This window comes from Chelonia mydas, chromosome 10, assembly GCF_015237465.2.
Source record: "Chelonia mydas isolate rCheMyd1 chromosome 10, rCheMyd1.pri.v2, whole genome shotgun sequence".
Classification (NCBI taxonomy): domain Eukaryota; kingdom Metazoa; phylum Chordata; order Testudines; family Cheloniidae; genus Chelonia; species Chelonia mydas.
The window spans coordinates 51404459-51421084 of record NC_051250.2 but is presented as its reverse complement, the minus strand read 5'-3'; the positions used below and the strand labels follow the sequence as shown (position 1 = coordinate 51421084).

At 41.2% G+C, this 16626-nt stretch overlaps 1 protein-coding gene across 3 annotated transcripts in view; it reads left to right on the top strand.

Moving 5' to 3' along the window:
* The window catches only part of TLN2 (talin 2), a 342088-nt gene that overhangs the window by 201762 nt on the left and 123700 nt on the right, over positions 1-16626 (top strand). For all 3 annotated transcript variants that reach the window (XM_037910906.2, XM_043523668.1, XM_043523669.1), the window contains 7 exons: positions 3159-3339; positions 5658-5771; positions 6699-6807; positions 7526-7734; positions 9190-9288; positions 11157-11324; positions 13599-13893. In XM_037910906.2, the coding sequence (XP_037766834.1) occupies positions 3159-3339; positions 5658-5771; positions 6699-6807; positions 7526-7734; positions 9190-9288; positions 11157-11324; positions 13599-13893 (1175 nt within the window). The remainder of the gene's footprint in view (positions 1-3158; positions 3340-5657; positions 5772-6698; positions 6808-7525; positions 7735-9189; positions 9289-11156; positions 11325-13598; positions 13894-16626) is intronic.

Here is a 16626-nt window from a genome sequence, read left to right as displayed (position 1 = left end):
CCTTTAATCCTACATTTTCTAACTTCCATGATGTAGCTTTCTTTGCTAATTAACCCTTTTTTCCATTCCTTATAGCAGTGGTGGGCAACCTGTGACCCCTGGGCCACATGTGGCCCATCAGGGTAATCTGCTGGCGGGCTGAGAAACAATTTGTTTACATTAACTGTCCACAGGCTGCCTGCAGCTCCGAGTGGCCGCGGTTCGCCTATCCCGGCCAATGGGAGCTGCGGGCAGCCGTGCCTGCGGACTGTCAATGTAAACAAACTGTTTCGCAGCCCACCAGCGGATTACCCTGATGGACAGCTTGCAGCCCAGGTTGCCCACCGCTGCCCAATAAACTCTCTGCTTACTCCTAAAAACCTTTGTGAGGTGATTATTCTTCCAGCTGGGTCTGGAAGTGGTTAGGGTGAGCCACTAGCGGGCCTGGATGTTTTGTTTACCTGGAGCGTCTGCAGGCATGGAGCCCCTGAGCTCCCAGTGGCCGCGGTTTGCCATTCCCAGCCAATGGGTGCTGCAGGAAGTGGCGCGCAGCTTCCATTGGCTGGGAACAGTGAACCGCAGCCACAGGGAGCTGAGGGGCTCCATGCCTGCAGGCGCTCCAGGTAAACAAGACAACAGTGTATTTGATACTCAATTCAATGATTCCATAGAGTTTTAAATAATCAAATTTTGGTGTAGACCTGTTTATAAGCCAACCCCCGCTCTTTGATACGTCACTTTTTTACCAAAAATATTCAGCTTATGAACGAGTAAAAATGGTAACTAATTCCCTAATGTCATAAAGTCTGCCCTTTAGAAATCAAAAGCCATGGTTAATTACCTGATTTGGATTATCCTTTCATTTAATGTAAACAGAATCAACTTGTGATCATTCAATCCAAGGTTATTTCTTATGACCAGCTTTTTTGTGATGTCCTCACTACTTACTAAAACAAAATCTAAAATTACATCACCTCATGTTAAGTATCAGGGGGTAGCCGTGTTAGTCTGTATCCACAAAAACAAGGAGTCCGGTGGCACCTTAAAGACTAACAGATTTATTTGGGCATAAGCTTTCGTGGATAAAAAACCACTGTTTCAGATCACTTCTTATTGGTTCAATGATGATTTGATGAATAAACAACTGGAAATAACTGGGCCCTAGCAGTAGCATTTATTCTCCAATCTGTATCTGGGAAGTTAGCCTCACATTATGACCCAACTCCCAAAAGTATTTATCTCTGTAATAATATTAGAGATCACTATCCATATCCTAGTCTGACCCTGGGAGTCTATAGCAGACCTTAACACTACCTCAGCAGAACCTCTTTTACAATCCTTCCCCAAAGTGATTTTGACCCAAAGAAATGCTGTGTTGTCCATAATATCACTTCATATTTCTTTACAATTTACTGTTTCAATTATCTATGCTACCCCCAACTTTACCTTTATTTTTCTCTCTCTTAAACAATATATACCCTACAATACCTGTATTCCAGGCATGAGTACTATTCCACCATGTATAATACTCCCTATAATATCTGGTTTGACCTCTTGCACCTGTAGTTCCGGTTTCTCCATTTTATTGTCTAGATTCCTTGCATTCATGTAAAAGCCTTTCAGTTGTTTCCCTCAGACCTCACCCAGTTTTCTCATTTTGTGGTGTTCCATTATCCCTTACTCTGTCTTTATTTAACTGATATTCCTCCTCCTGTTTGTTGAAGCCAGGGGTGGAAATTTCATGAGTCTCTCCCAATCTTTTCCCCTCATCTCCTAGTTAAAAACTCGTCTTACCAGTCTTGCCCATCTTGATCCCAGAAGATTAATACACTAGATATTCAAGTGGAGTCCATCAGTCAAGAAGATTCTTCTTTCTCTGAATGCCTCCCAATGTTCAATCATCCCAAAATCTTCCTCATAGCACCAGTCCTTGAGCCATCTGTTGATCTTCATTATCTTATCACGCCCTTGCCACCTTCTCTACGGACTGGAAGAACATTCTGCTGAAAATCACCTGAGCTTCCACTTCTCAAAGCGTCTTTCCCAGCCACATGTAGTCATCCTTGATCCATTCCAGTGGGAATCCAGCAGTGTCAGTCATCCTGACATGCAGCACAATCAGTGGATTCCCCCCCGCTTCTGTCAGTATCCTCTTCAGCCTCACGTCCACATTCCGTGCCCTCGATCCTGGGAGACAGCACTCTCTTCAGTTCTCTAGATCTGATCTGTCGATTCTTCTGAGTATGGAGTCCCCAGTCACATGGACCATCTCTTCCTGGTGTTGGGATTAATTTGTGTTACGTTCTCTCTCGCAATCCCCAGTACATCATCCTCATTTTGCCTTAGGCTCTGGTCCCTGGCTATCTCTGTCATCTCTTCAACTGTGCTGTAGAGACTGGCTCATCTTCTTTTCTTCCTTGCCACCCCATCTTATGTCTGTTTCTCCTCCTCATTCCCCAGTGCAGCAAATTCAGTTTCACCACCACTAGCCGATCTCTTCCTCTGCTTTGTCCTTCTTGGTCATATTCTTCCATGGGTCACCCTCCAGGTCCTTTTGTTCAGCAGGTGTCTTCGAATCTTGAGTTGTCTGTACCACCTCCTCTCTCCTCTCCTGAATTATGCCTTCAGATCCATGTCTGCATTTCCTTATTGTCTCCAGCTGTATATCTAATCGTTCAGCTTCTCTGCCATGAGTTCCATCAGGCATAAGTAGTTTCCATCGGATACCCCCTCAAAGATTATGTGCATCACCAGCTTCTGCATCCCACCATCTTCTTTCTCTCCTCTCCTCCTCGGGTCGCTTCTCGTGCTGCCTCAGTAGCCATCATTGCTTTATTTTCTTAGACCCTATTCCTAGGGGGGAAAAAAGAAATTGGAGGACCCTCCCCATAGCTCCCTCCCATGGAAGCTGCTGCTAGCTGTTTGCTGCTCCAGTGTTCACTAGTGACTAGCTTTTTAACCTAGCCAAACTATGTCAGCACCAGCCCCTTGTTAAGGGATATCAGCAAGCACTGAATCAAGCCACATACCTAGAAGAAATCACTCTGGTAGTGATTTTTTGCTCTGTTCTGAACAGAACACAAAATCACCACTCTCCTCTCAGGCCAAACTCCCACAGAAACTCTGCTGTTAACTGCTCGCTGTTTGCTGTCATGTTCTAATGTGCATTCCCTTTTCAGATCTACCATCTTGCAGCAGCAGTTCAACCGAACCGGGAAGGTAGAACATGGCTCGGTGGCATTGCCTGCTGTGATGCGTTCAGGCTCCAGTGGCCCAGAGACTTTCAATATTGGCAGCATGCCTTCTCCCCAGCAACAAGTCATGATTGGGCAAATGCACAGAGGCCACATGCCTCCCCTGGTGAGCAACCTGTTTGTTTTATAATGTCCTTGGAAACCAGCCCGTGTAGCCTGTGCTGTGAGTGGTCTGAAATAAGTATGTGTGCACACCCTGTTATTAGATAAGGGTTGTGAGCTGTCTGTGTTGTTTTACTGCACTGTTTGGCTGACTCTCCTGTTAAACTGCATACTTTCAATTTCCTTGAAACACCCGAAGTAACATAGTCATAGTCCACCTTTTTACTCCCCCCTCTTTGTCTTAAAACTTTTCTTAAAGTAGTTATAAACCTGTTTGACATGGGCTGGGAAAGAGGGTAGGAAGGCTAAATATTGTTGATAAGGGCAAGCGGTATTGTATGAAAAATACAATATGTATCTATTTACAGTGTTCTAAAAAAATCACTTATCTAGGCATCGCTTTCTGCTTTGTGTATTCCTATGAAGTCTGTTGCTAGCTCCAAGTATATACTGTTGATTTTTTAGTGTGCTGCCACTGGGCTTGAATATTAAGCTCACTTTATTAAACAGTCATTTTAATATAATTTTAATTTCTCCGTACAAGTGTAACTGTAAAAGTTACCCTTTGTGTCTACCAGTTTTTAAACGTATATTGACTAAGACCATTTATTTAATTTTAAAGGCTCTATTAACGAAGGCCTATACATATGCTCTAGATACCCTAAATATTGGGCAGTTTTTCATAATATCATAGTAGCATAATTCAGAAGAATATTAATTTACTCATCAGTAGGTAATGCATATAACAATACATACTCATCCCACACCACTTCAAAGCCTTCAGCTCTGCAGCAGCCATATCACGTAGATGTCAGTTTGATTTTAGAATGACTCCTGATGAAGCTAATGGAGTATCAAATTCCAGGAAACTGATGATGCTATCCTGGAAGTAAATTCAAAACTCATGTTCACATTCATAGAACTCATGACAAGAAGACAGTGGTACTTTTTTACACGAATAGTGGACATGCTGATTGTGAAAAATCTGTTTTTTTACAATACGTATAACTGAGAATAGCAAAATATTTTAAACAGCCTTGAGTCTGAATCAGAGAAATGTCTGAGTGATCATTTTGCATTGTTAGATAATAAAAATCTTAAAACATGATATTCAGCTGTTTCTGCCAGTCCTGGCGGGACTAGGAAGATAAATTCAGACTCAGACTAAAACCATAGGAATGGAAATCAATGAGGACGCACCCCTGGTTAAACCTGTATTACCCCTGTTGGCTCAAATGTTACTGGTCAGCATGTTCCAGTTTTTATGTTTGCTTGTAAGTTTCTTCTCTGCCCTTTGTGTTCTAATATTAGCTTCCCCTTAGCTCTGTTTATGAAAGATTTATGGAAATTAACACAGTAATAGCAAAAACTATCCCCTCTGTCTGAAAGTAGAGAAGTCCCTGAGTTGCTCTGTCAAAATGTGGCATGGAGCATGAATGCCTTTTCTAATAATAGTTTTATGTACAATGTGGAAAGCACATAAATTGTTCCAGAAACCAGGTGCACTGTAGACAGGTCAGTCCTATCAGCAAAAACTTTGTCTTCCTATGTGAAGTTTCTAGGATTTTGCAGCTCCCGTGACACTGCTGCAGTTTGGGGGGAGTTCGTGTTCTCAATTAATAGCAAAGAGTTACTGTACTGAAAAGCTTCCTCCTACTTAAAGCTCATCTGGTTTTCATCTCCTGCATGGAAGCTGATCAAGTTTCTCAAAGTTGTACAAGTTTGAAATAGGTCAGACAAGTACCTTGGGAGGCTGCCTGGATTTGGCTGTCGCTTACTATCCCATCTTTTCTCAGGGTTCCTCTTCCAGGTTTGGGTCCAAAGATGTGCATCTGGGAGCCAGGTGCTACTAACATGGTCCATTAATGCTGGAAATTTCTGAGCTGCCATGGGTTACCCACTAAGGGACCATGAAACTGTATGTATTAAGTAAAGAAGGGAATCAAAGGCAGTGAGGAGATAGGGAGCTACTTAATAAGTGCTGTCTTGGATCTGGCAATTGGACCTGTTAACATTAACAGTGATGTGTATCAGTTGCATTTTTTACTGTCCTATCTAGAGCGCTAGTGTGATGCTTAGAAACCAACCTGCCCATTCAGGCTCTCTGGCAAACCCATACCATTCAGACCCGCACAAGCATTCTTTCTGTATGCCTAGGAGGAGACTGTGGCTAGAAACAGAACAATCAAAATAAAATTCACCGTTTACACAAGTCTAATGATTTAATCTCATTTACTTAGTGTATAGCAGAAAACATTTCAGATCCACCTAAATCATGATTTGCAGCTTGGCAGACACTAATTTTCCTTGTCTATTTCATAGACCTCAGCACAGCAGGCCTTGATGGGGACTATTAATACGAGTATGCACGCTGTTCAGCAGGCACAGTCCGACCTCAATGAAGTTGATAACCTACCACCTCTAGGACAAGATATGGTGAGTTAATTCATGTGATCCCTATAGGGATTCAGCTAAACAGCTTGAGTTATTTATTTCAGAGCTTATTCATTGTCCCTGGATGTAGATAGATATCTCAACAGCTTTATAAATAAGATGAAAATCCTTGTTTACTTAAAGGAATCTGTAAGAATATCTTGTTCTGTTTAACTCATATTAACCTTCAGAGGCTATACACCGTGGACCCAGTTGTCCCTTCCTGCACACCTTTGCAGTCACATTTACTTTAATGGGTCTACACGTGTGTGACTGTGGAAAACTTGAGTCAGTAAATCAGGGGGAAACTGCCACTTGGACTGTTGTAGTAAGTAGCTCCTGAGGGGAGAAATTGAAGGAGTGGCTGTAAAGCAAAACCAAGATACTGAAGAAGGCACAGCTTCTATACAGATAGCTCATGACCCTAAAGAAGGATGGGTGTAATCCTGTCAGATACATCTCAAGTTTCCTCACCTATTTTTGGCTCTCGGAATTTTTGGCTCAAGCCTGTCTGTTTAAATATTCTTACGTGGCTTCTTAGCTATAATTGTTAATGGGATATGGAGCCTGTCAGCTCTGGAACACCACTTTGGATCCAGTTTTGGGGTGGAGTAGAGCCAATAAGATTGGTGAGTCCCCATGATGAACCAGATGATGTTCTGTGGTCCTCCACTGTGCACCATTTTGACACCATATTTATGGCATTCACCCAGAAATCAGATCTGTCAACCTATGATCTAGCAGTTACTATAAGGAAGAACTTACAGTTATTTCAGCCTAATAGCATAGCTGATGCCATCTGCTTCATTTAAAAGGCTTCTGAAAGAATCAAGGGCCTGTAAAGAACTTTACCCATTACTTTATCTTGAGTTTATTTCACTTGCAGCATGGCATTGCAGTCCTTAATACTCTGATGTTGTTTCTTTCTAGGCATCGAGGGTATGGGTTCAGAACAAAGTTGATGAATCAAAACATGAAATTCACTCTCAGGTTGATGCTATCACTGCAGGAACTGCCTCTGTTGTTAACCTCACAGCAGGTAAATTACAGGGATTGGACTTTGCCAGGCTGCTGTTGTGTATGTACCAACCTCTTTTCAACAAGATGGAAGCTGCCCAGGAGACGTTCAGGAATATACTTTCCTCCAAATACACAAATGGCCTTTATGACTGAAACAGACCTTATTGTCTTTTTTTTTTTTAAAAACCAGTGTTTGCACAGAATCTATTAATGCTTCCCTGATAAAGATAAAACCTAATATTTTACTCGCTTCAGGTAATTGAGAGTAATATTTTTGTATGGATGTTTTGAAGTATCATTTATTGGCCACTCCTAGAGGCAGGATATTTGGTTGTGTGGACAAATGGCTTGCTCTGGTCTGTCTGGTCCTGTGTCTTACATCGTTTTTCAGTTTTTCTCTGAATTGCAAGTTAGGTATAAGATGTGTAAAGGCACCTAGTGTTCAGTACTGCATTTCTTTGGGTCCCTCCATATAGTGAATATGGGAGAGATAACGGAAATTGTGGATGTTTTGCTTACCTGGGCAGTCATGAAGAGAAAAAATTCCATGAGAAAGTACATATGTTATATATATGGGCAGGAAAAGTTGATAGTAGATGCTAAATTTTCAAAATGATGCCTGAATTATCTAGCCAAGTCTTCTTTATCAATTCAATTTTACTTCTAATTGTCTGACCAGAAACCAGCTTGTGCTGTACTCCTTGCTTCTGCACTTATCATTCCCTTCACTTATACAGGTGACCCAGTTGACACTGATTACACGGCTGTGGGATGTGCAATTACAACCATCTCTTCTAACCTGACTGAGATGTCCAAGGGTGTGAAACTGCTTGCTGCCCTAATGGACGATGAAGTTGGAAGTGGGGAGGACCTCCTGAAAGCTGCTCGGACTCTGGCAGGTGCTGTTTCGGACCTGCTGAAAGCGGTGCAGCCCACCTCAGGAGAGGTGAGAATACGGACACAAGCAGTGAGCTTTCACAGGCTCTCCTTGGCTGAAATGCATTACCCTCAATTAAAGTGTTTTGGTATAAAGCATTTATCCAATTAACCAGAATGGCTCTTTCCAGGCCCAAGGTTGTGTCTTCCCAACCGTCTCCTGCCACTATTTCCCCTATAATCCCCAAGCACTTCTCCTGACTGCTTTCTTTGTGTCCTCCACATACCTCTGACTTCATGCCTTTAAGTGCAGCACCTTGATCCTAGAACAGCCTCCCGGTTAATATTCACCCATTTCCTCTTTCATATATCAGCCAGCTGTTTCACTGTATTGTATCCACACTGTTGTATCCAGTCATGCCCTTATATTGTAAATGGCTCAGGTTCAGTGTTTGATGTTGTATGCATTATCTGTTGTCAAGTGACACATGTATTTATAATGCTATTTATAAGAAGTAGATTTTCACAAGTTGTTTGCAAAGTCTTCGGGTGGCCACTGACGGCTCACTGCTATCTGGCTAGTATTGAAAAATCAAGGCGCTGGCTTCGATTCTGCACTGTGGCACGGTGCCAACTGCAAACAGCCCCATTAAGATGCTAGCCAGTCATGAGGGGTATATTTGAGTGGTTGGGGGGCTAACTTGGTATTGTGAGCTCTAGATGGGGAAATTGATTCAACCCTAAAAATCTTTATCTGTATATTCTTTATTTGACAGAAGCCTGCTGCCACCTCCTCGATTCATTCCTTATTTGTCGGAGGATTTTTTTTTGGTGGGGGGGAGGCGGTTTTGATTTTTTACTTTTCAAATTGAGGCAATCTGAATACACAGTAATATTCCATTCTGTATTTTATTGGAAATGTTGAAAAAAAGTGTTACCATTTTTTTTCTCTCCTCTCAAATGCTGTGAAAACTCAATTACAAGTTTACAAGGGAAGTGGGGCTGGTACCTGATTTTTTTTTTTTTGTCTTTAATATCAGGGTCGCATGTAGCAACAGGTAACAGGTGAATGAAACGACAGTCTCCATCAAAATTTACGGAAATGGGAAATTGTACTGAGCAAGACAGAATTTAATATTTCAGACACTCTGGCCTGAGTTTGTGGCTGCTATCCGTTTGCCCTGGATCTTTGCAGTTTTAAGGCAAAACCAGAAATCTGTGACCACTTCCAAGCAGGTTGCAATAAAAGCTGTCCAACACATGCCTTTCCTTCAGCTGCTATAATGTGTATTAAAGCTGATCAGATTTCTTCTCACACTCAGCAACATATGGAGACATGTGTCATTAAGATGCTGCAGGATAAATTAAATAGGAATACGGAAAAGTAAGAATACTCCAAGAGGTATCTTGAGTAGAGAGTTCAGTGGCGTTACCCCGTATACGGTAATGGGGCTAACAAAGGTGTCTTGAGAGAATTATGAAGTTAAAGAAAAATGTTTATGCTTTTCATTAACCTGTTTTGTAGCCTCGCCAAACAGTTTTAACTGCAGCTGGAAGCATTGGGCAAGCCAGTGGGGAGCTCCTGAGACAGATAGGAGAGAATGAAACTGATGAAAGATTTCAGGTAAGATCATATGAGTTGCTCACTGCCAGAACCATGCAGTTCCACAGTGGAGCTTGCTGCTGCATGTAAGGTTCACAGTAATGTTATCCTACGTCTGTATGCAAGTCTGTTGTATTTCACTTTGATTAGGTGAAAAGATGTCTCTAATTTTGTCTAAAATTTGAACTGGTCCAAATCTTTAATAGGTTTAAAAATTTAGTTTTGTTTTATTTCTCTCAACACTTTCCTCTTTCATCCAGCTTACGAAGATGAATATTATCAATTAGCACAGCATGTTTCCTATGTGGATTAATACCCCAGTCATCCATTAATAATTTAGAACCACTGTTGTTAAATGCTCGATAAGAAATGTGCCCTGATTGTTTTTCTTGGTGTCAAGAGCAGGTTTGCCTTAGAACCAAAGGGAAATAATTTACAACAGCAGATAGAGTATACTGTATGTGAGACATATCCCAACAGAACTTAATAGCCAATTTAAACACTTATTCGAACAATAAAGCTGTCCATGTGTTTCAGTAATGTTGTATTCATAGTCCAAGATCTATCACAGCCCCATGCATCCTTAATTGTTTTATGGAAGAGCCTAGACTTTTCAGTCAGTATCAGGGAGCCCTTTACCTGGCCTTCTAGTCCTTTCAGATTTTTTTTTTTAATTACCATAACTTGCCAATTTTAGTAGACTTAAATGATTTTATCCTGGCCCACAGTAAAAATCCAGTGCACAAAATACATACTGTCATCTCTCATGTGCAGTTCAGACTATTTTAGTACTGTTTGCTTATACAGTATGCTTTCAGTGAGTGGTAGAACCATTATGATTGTATAAATCCAATATTTTTGGACCTTTAGACAGCAGTTTTGTTCTTTTGCCAGTGCATTGATACAGCAGGGAGATGTACTCTCCTTGAGTACCTATTGCATTTAGTTAACATGATAATTAAAATTACATTGAAAAACTACTGATGTAACGTACAAGAAGGCATGCTGCTTAACAAAATAATATGGTTATTTTGGAGGGTCTCAGTCTGGCTCTGTTGTATCAAAAATTGAAGCACGTTGGAAGCAGAATTTTAAATGAGGTTGTATATTTGAACAATAGCAATACAAGCATTAAACCACTTATACAGCTTCAAACAACCAAATGCATTTGTCTTCAAGAAGAAAATATCTTCTGGAGCTGGGGCCTCTGAGGAGTTACAGCTTGGAGCCATTATTTTATAGTGTAAAAGAAAACTGTACTAGCAAATGGATAGCTCCCAGCCACACTGTTTGCACCTGTTTATAAATTAAGGTTGCAGTGCCATTTTCTTTTGCTTTTCTATACAGTGCATACTGTGTATTGAATATGCAGTGTCAGATACCTGTTAGTTATCATTTTGAGATCTGAAATCTTCAACTTGACCTTAGGTAAAACATATGGTTGTAGATCACCACTTACCCAGTGAGATCAACTCAGGTTTTGAGTGTGCATATCTAGTAACTAACGTCACATGTTCTTACAGTGATGTAGTCCCACATGTCTACACTGAGATTACAGCTCTAAATTATACTCCAATATCTTGCATTTGGCTATCACAAATCCGAAGTGTGTAGTTCTGCCCCTTCCCAAAAGGTGATTGGTTCACTCAGCTTACTAACCTGTTTGCACAAAGCATTTCAACCCTGTAAGCAGGCCATGTGTAACAAAGAACATTTCTGGATAATACATAGCAATGTTTCACTGGGAATCTACCATAACTTCCCCTTTGTAGATGCTTTGAGTCTTCTTAAAATCAGAATATTCTAGTTTAATTTTAAGGAATCCAAAATATTGACGCTAGTGAGTATTTCTGACAGCTTAGGTTAAGTTTTGTCCTTTGTTTTGCCAGGATGTACTGATGAGTCTTGCCAAAGCTGTTGCAAATGCTGCTGCCATGTTGGTGTTGAAGGCTAAGAATGTGGCTCAAGTTGCTGAGGATATGGTCCTGCAGAACAGGGTTATTGCTGCTGCTACGCAATGTGCACTGTCCACCTCTCAGCTTGTGGCATGTGCCAAGGTAAGGTTCATGGTGTTCGTGAAAGGGGCAATGCGTTGTTTCAGTGTGTTACACACTCATTCACAGTCTTCCCTGGGTGTATTGTTGATATGGTTTAATCAGTTATCCTTGAATATCCTGGGGTTAGAGCTCCTACGAAAACATAAAACTATGCAAAGATATTTAGGGTTCTATCCCCAAGACACGTAGGATAGTGCCTTGTTTCTCAGTTGCCCGCTCTAGCCGGTGTCGATTGCTGCTGCTGTGAGCATTTCACAACTTGGCCGTCCGGGGTAGTGATTATTTAATGAAGCATGTCCTTCCTTCTTTTGGCACCTTAGAGACTAACCAATTTATTTGAGCATAAGCTTTTGTGAGCTACAGCTCCCTTCATCTGATGAAGCGAGCTGTAGCTCAAGAAAGCTTATGCTCAAATAAAGCGAGCTGTAGCTCACGAAAGCTTATGCTCAAATAAATTGGTTAGTCTCTAAGGTGTCACAAGTACTCCTTTTCTTTTTGCAAATACAGACTAACACGGCTCCTATTTTGAAACCTTCCTTCTTTTGTTTCCCCTTTGGGCCAGCCCAGACTAAACAGTTTCTCTAGTCTATCATTATTAAACAACTGCTAATGAATGTGTTTATAGTTTGGCTTCTTTTTAGATTACAACAAGAACATCAAAGGGCAGCCTTTAGCATATGAAGTGCTGCCATACTATTCCAGAGGAAGGTCCGTAGATAACTGATATGGCCTGCTGTATTGCTAATATTGCTAAAAATGCTGAAAATATTACTCTGAGAAACACAGCTTGCTGTGGAGTTGTGTGAAATGTTTAACAAAACCTATAAGCAGCACACGTTCAATTGCGTTATTTTCATCATAACTGAAATTCAAGCCAAGTTTGCTGAAAGGTTTGTGTTCAGATTTATGTGCTTCTGCATCATTTCACAGTTTCTGATGGGAACAAAGAGAGACCCATCAGTTTTGCCTGAGTATTGAGAGTTGGCCTAAGAAAAATACAAAGGAGCTCCGATCCACATAGAGCAAAATCTCAAATAGAATCACTGTGTTCCATGTAGCTCTGTTTGGAGAAATGTTACCGTTTTCATTTTTCAGAGTAGCAGCCGCGTTGGTCTGTATTCGCAAAAAGAAAAGGAGTACTTGTGGCACCTTAGAGACTAGCAAATTTATTTGAGCATAAGCTTTCATGAGCTACAGCTCACTTCATCGGATGCAAAGTGAGCTGTAGCTCACGAAAGCTTATGCTCAAATAAATTTGTTAGTCTCTAAGGTGCCACAAGTCCTCCTTTTCTGTTTTCATTTTGAAACTTTAAAGCTTTAGCACGTGAAAATACGAAGTATTTGTGACCTGCGGGTTTGGCTTTCTTAGGGTTAATTGCTGTTGGAAAATGAGCGTTTAAATATTATAGAACACCCAAGAGGATTATAATTAAATTAATAGCCAATTTGCGGTATTCAATTTTCAGTATTTTCTACTTCATTGCTGTGGCTGCCGGGCTTTGTATAATGAATATGTAAGATCATTAACTGGATGTGATGTTCTGACTGCTTTTAAATTTCCACAGGATGGCACAAGGCAGTCAGTGTCATTTTTTTCTTTTGTGGAAAAACACCCATCTGACTTCTTTCCTTTGCCTGTAACTTACTTGACATACCTGAATGATATGGACTGAAGCTATTGTATCATTAGAGCACATTCATGGGTCGCTCAGCTTGGTAGTTCGTACTTTCAGACACGCAGTTTTCTTATCTGTTTTTCCAGGAGTTATTTTTGGCTTTAGCAAAATATTGGCTGAAAGTGGAAGACTTTGCAATACCAACTTTAATTAAACTTCAGTAAAGGATCACAGTCCCTATGATAAGCTTTCTTCAAGTGAAGTTCTAGGATACAGAGCTGTGTAAAATGACTGCAGCTATCTTGCCAGAATCTACCCCATACCTGCCATTCAGAACCAACTTCATGTATTTCTCCATTTGTTCAGTAATCCAGAAAAGTCTTAACTTAAAAGGGCAAGGACATTTTTAACCCTTTGATAGCCTCCAGTGGTAATCATTTACCAACCGTTACTGGGCTGTTGTATGATGTACATTACTAATCTCTTTTCTTAAGTAGTAGATAACTGCAGTACTTCATGCTATGGTATGGCAACTGTTAGTAGGTGAGTAAGCTGTTTTCTGAATGCTAAGGAGACGGATGTGTTACCTGTTAGCAATAGGCTGATAACTTCTGGCCTATTAGATCTTTTCTGAACACGGCGTTTTCTCTCAATGTAGGTTGTGAGCCCCACTATCAGCTCTCCCGTATGCCAGGAACAGCTGATCGAGGCTGGAAAACTGGTGGATCGTTCAGTGGAGAATTGTGTCAGAGCCTGTCAGGCTGCGACAGATGACTCTGAGCTGCTGAAGCAGGTCAGTGCAGCAGCCAGTGTAGTCAGCCAGGCCCTGAATGACCTCTTGCAGCACGTCCGTCAGTTTGCAAGCAGGGGAGAGCCCATTGGACGCTATGACCAGGCAACGGATACCATTATGTGTGTCACTGAAAGTATCTTCAGTTCGATGGGGGATGCTGGTGAGCTGCTTTATCTTCATACTCTCTCTAATGGGGATATTACTTTAGTCTGACTCAAATTCCCTCTGACATATACCCATTTCAAGTAATGCAAGTCAGAAATCCTTAACGCTTGTGGTGCCCATAGGCTTGTGCTCCTGTGAGCAGTCATTCTAACCACAATATTATATCATTAAAGCACCTGTAAGTGTGCAGTGGGCAGGTGAGGTTGAGTCTTTTAAATTATATAATGGATGCTTATGGAGCTCTGCTAACACGACTGATATCGCGCCTGGAAAATCAGGGATGCCATGTATATGATGTCTCATGTCTTGCTGTTTGTGTTGCACTGCTTCACGCCATGAGAATGTTATAGCAGTTTTGTATCTTTAAATGTGAAGACTGCCTGTTAAAGTGCTCAATCAGCTATTTTATTCTTTGCCAGTAATTAGCTCCCTAAAGATTTATTTACCTGACTAGACTCAGCAGGCAAGAATTTTGTTTCCATTATGGGCTTGGCTCTTATAATGTAGCTTTTGAACTTTTAAATTCTTTGTTTTAAAGAACATGGCTGTTGGAGCCAAACCAACCAGGGGCCTAATGTTTGATGAGCTTGCTGTACAACTCCATTATAGAAATGTGAAATGTTGAGACCAAACTATTCTAACTAATGAGCATTATGAATTGTTATGATGTAATTATAGGGACACCATCTACTTGAAGTCTAGTCAATTAACTGAAACTCCTTGAAATATTTTTTTTGTTAAAAACTCCTCTGGTATCCCCTTCCAATGATTGTGGGTTCGTTGTTACATTATCCCGTTTTTAAATGTTTTACTCCTTGTACTATATGTCCACCCAAACACAGGAAACTCACTCTAATAGGTTAACACGGAAATGAAATATACTCAGAGCTTTTACCTGTGCAGTGTGGAACAACTCCCCATTATAGTCATCTTTGTATGAGTAAATATAGGAGAGGAAATTTGTCAGATGTTTGAGCTTTAAATTGACTCTCTTTTCAATTGTGCTATGTTTGGGCTCGGACATAAGGAGATGAGATAGGTTTGGCAAATTCTCTGTGGTATTTTTAGCACTAAGATGATGTTTTTGGTGAGAAATTGCTGCAGAGTAAGGTATTGTGAAGCAGATACAGAGCAAATTAAAAATATAATTAATTAACCCATCCCTCACCCTCAAAATGGAAACTGTAGTACAGTATCCTAAACCTTTTACTCAGTGACGTTAAGAGACTAAGACACACAAAATTATGGCTTAACTAGTCTGCTGTCCTGCCTGTGTATATGTTGTGTGAACTATCTGTGTGCCACATATAAACCATATATTATCTGATGTCTTGACTCCTAGCAAAGAAGATTACAGAAACCTTGGATAAGATTACTTTGGATAGTGTTTATATACAGTTCACAGCCATATATGCATGTGATGCATGTCACATTCAAGGGTACAATCCAGACCAGTGAGGGGCTGTGTCACCACCTGCCCTGCAACCTAGGGTGCCTCATGATGCTTTGCTGTTGTCACTCCCAGTCTGGGCCATTCACAAACAGCCAAACTGCACACAGGTCACACCCTGAGTGTCTGCGTATAGCTGCAGCCCTGGTCCAACAGCTCTGTCCCCAGCAGCCTGTCAGTAACACTCCAGTCACACCCTGGCTTCTACCAGCCTGGGTTACTAGTTGTACGGTGTCCCCAACACACTTCTGGTTCTGAATTTTCCCCAGTACATGTGTTCTGCACTGTCTAGCCCTATCCTAGGCACCTCAGATATTATAGGTCTGTTGCCTCTGTAAAGGAAAGTTTGCTACTTCTACTGAGTTACCCAAACACTTCAGTTTAAACACAACACTGGGTTAGTTTTTTATAAAAAAAAAAAAAAAGTTTATTTTACTACTAAGAGAGAGATTGAAGAGAGTACAAGTATAACGCATTGAAGTCTGAAATGGTTAAAAGAGAAATAAACATAAAACACTTTCTAGTAACTAAAACTAAACTTAAGGTAGATTTGGTTCAGGGTAAAATCGTTTCCGCAGGTTCCCAGCAGCACTGTTGACCGAATTCTCAGGTCAGGACCTCCCTGAAAGTCAAAGGACTGGTTTCTTTGTCATCTTAGGTAAAAAGAGAGAGAGGGGTAGGGAGGGAGAGAAAGAAAGATAACACGTGTGGTGTTTTTGCCCCTCACTTTCATTGTCCAATTACCCTTTGAAATGCATTTTCCTGAGGGTCATTCCAAGGTAAAGTTCCCTCCAGCTGCTGAGGAAACAGACATTCTCATAGTGAAAGCGGTTCCCTAAAATGCAGATCGATCTGTTCCTGCCCCCCCTTCATTGTCAAAGAAAGGCCACTTGACAGGTGATTTGCCAATTAACCTTGATGACAACTGGCTAGAGGCTTGTCCTTCGTCTTTGAGGAACTGATTTACCCTCTCTTGCTGTCCCAAGGACCCTGTTTACTACATATTGTGATAAAGCATGGCCAGAGGGCAGCAGGAGGGTGGTCGAGGGGAGATATGTAAGCCCCAGGATGATGAGCCTTATTCCCTGTGGAGGGAAGAGAGGCTGCTATAGATTAATTAGAGCACCTGAAGCCAGGCACCTGATAAAAACCCCCTGCTTCAATCAGACAGTTGGAGGAGCTGAAGCAGAGTGGTTTGGTGTTGGAGAAGAGAGCAGTTTGAAGGAGTTGAAGCAGGGTGGTTTGATGTTGGAGCAGAGAGCAGTTTGAAGGAGAACA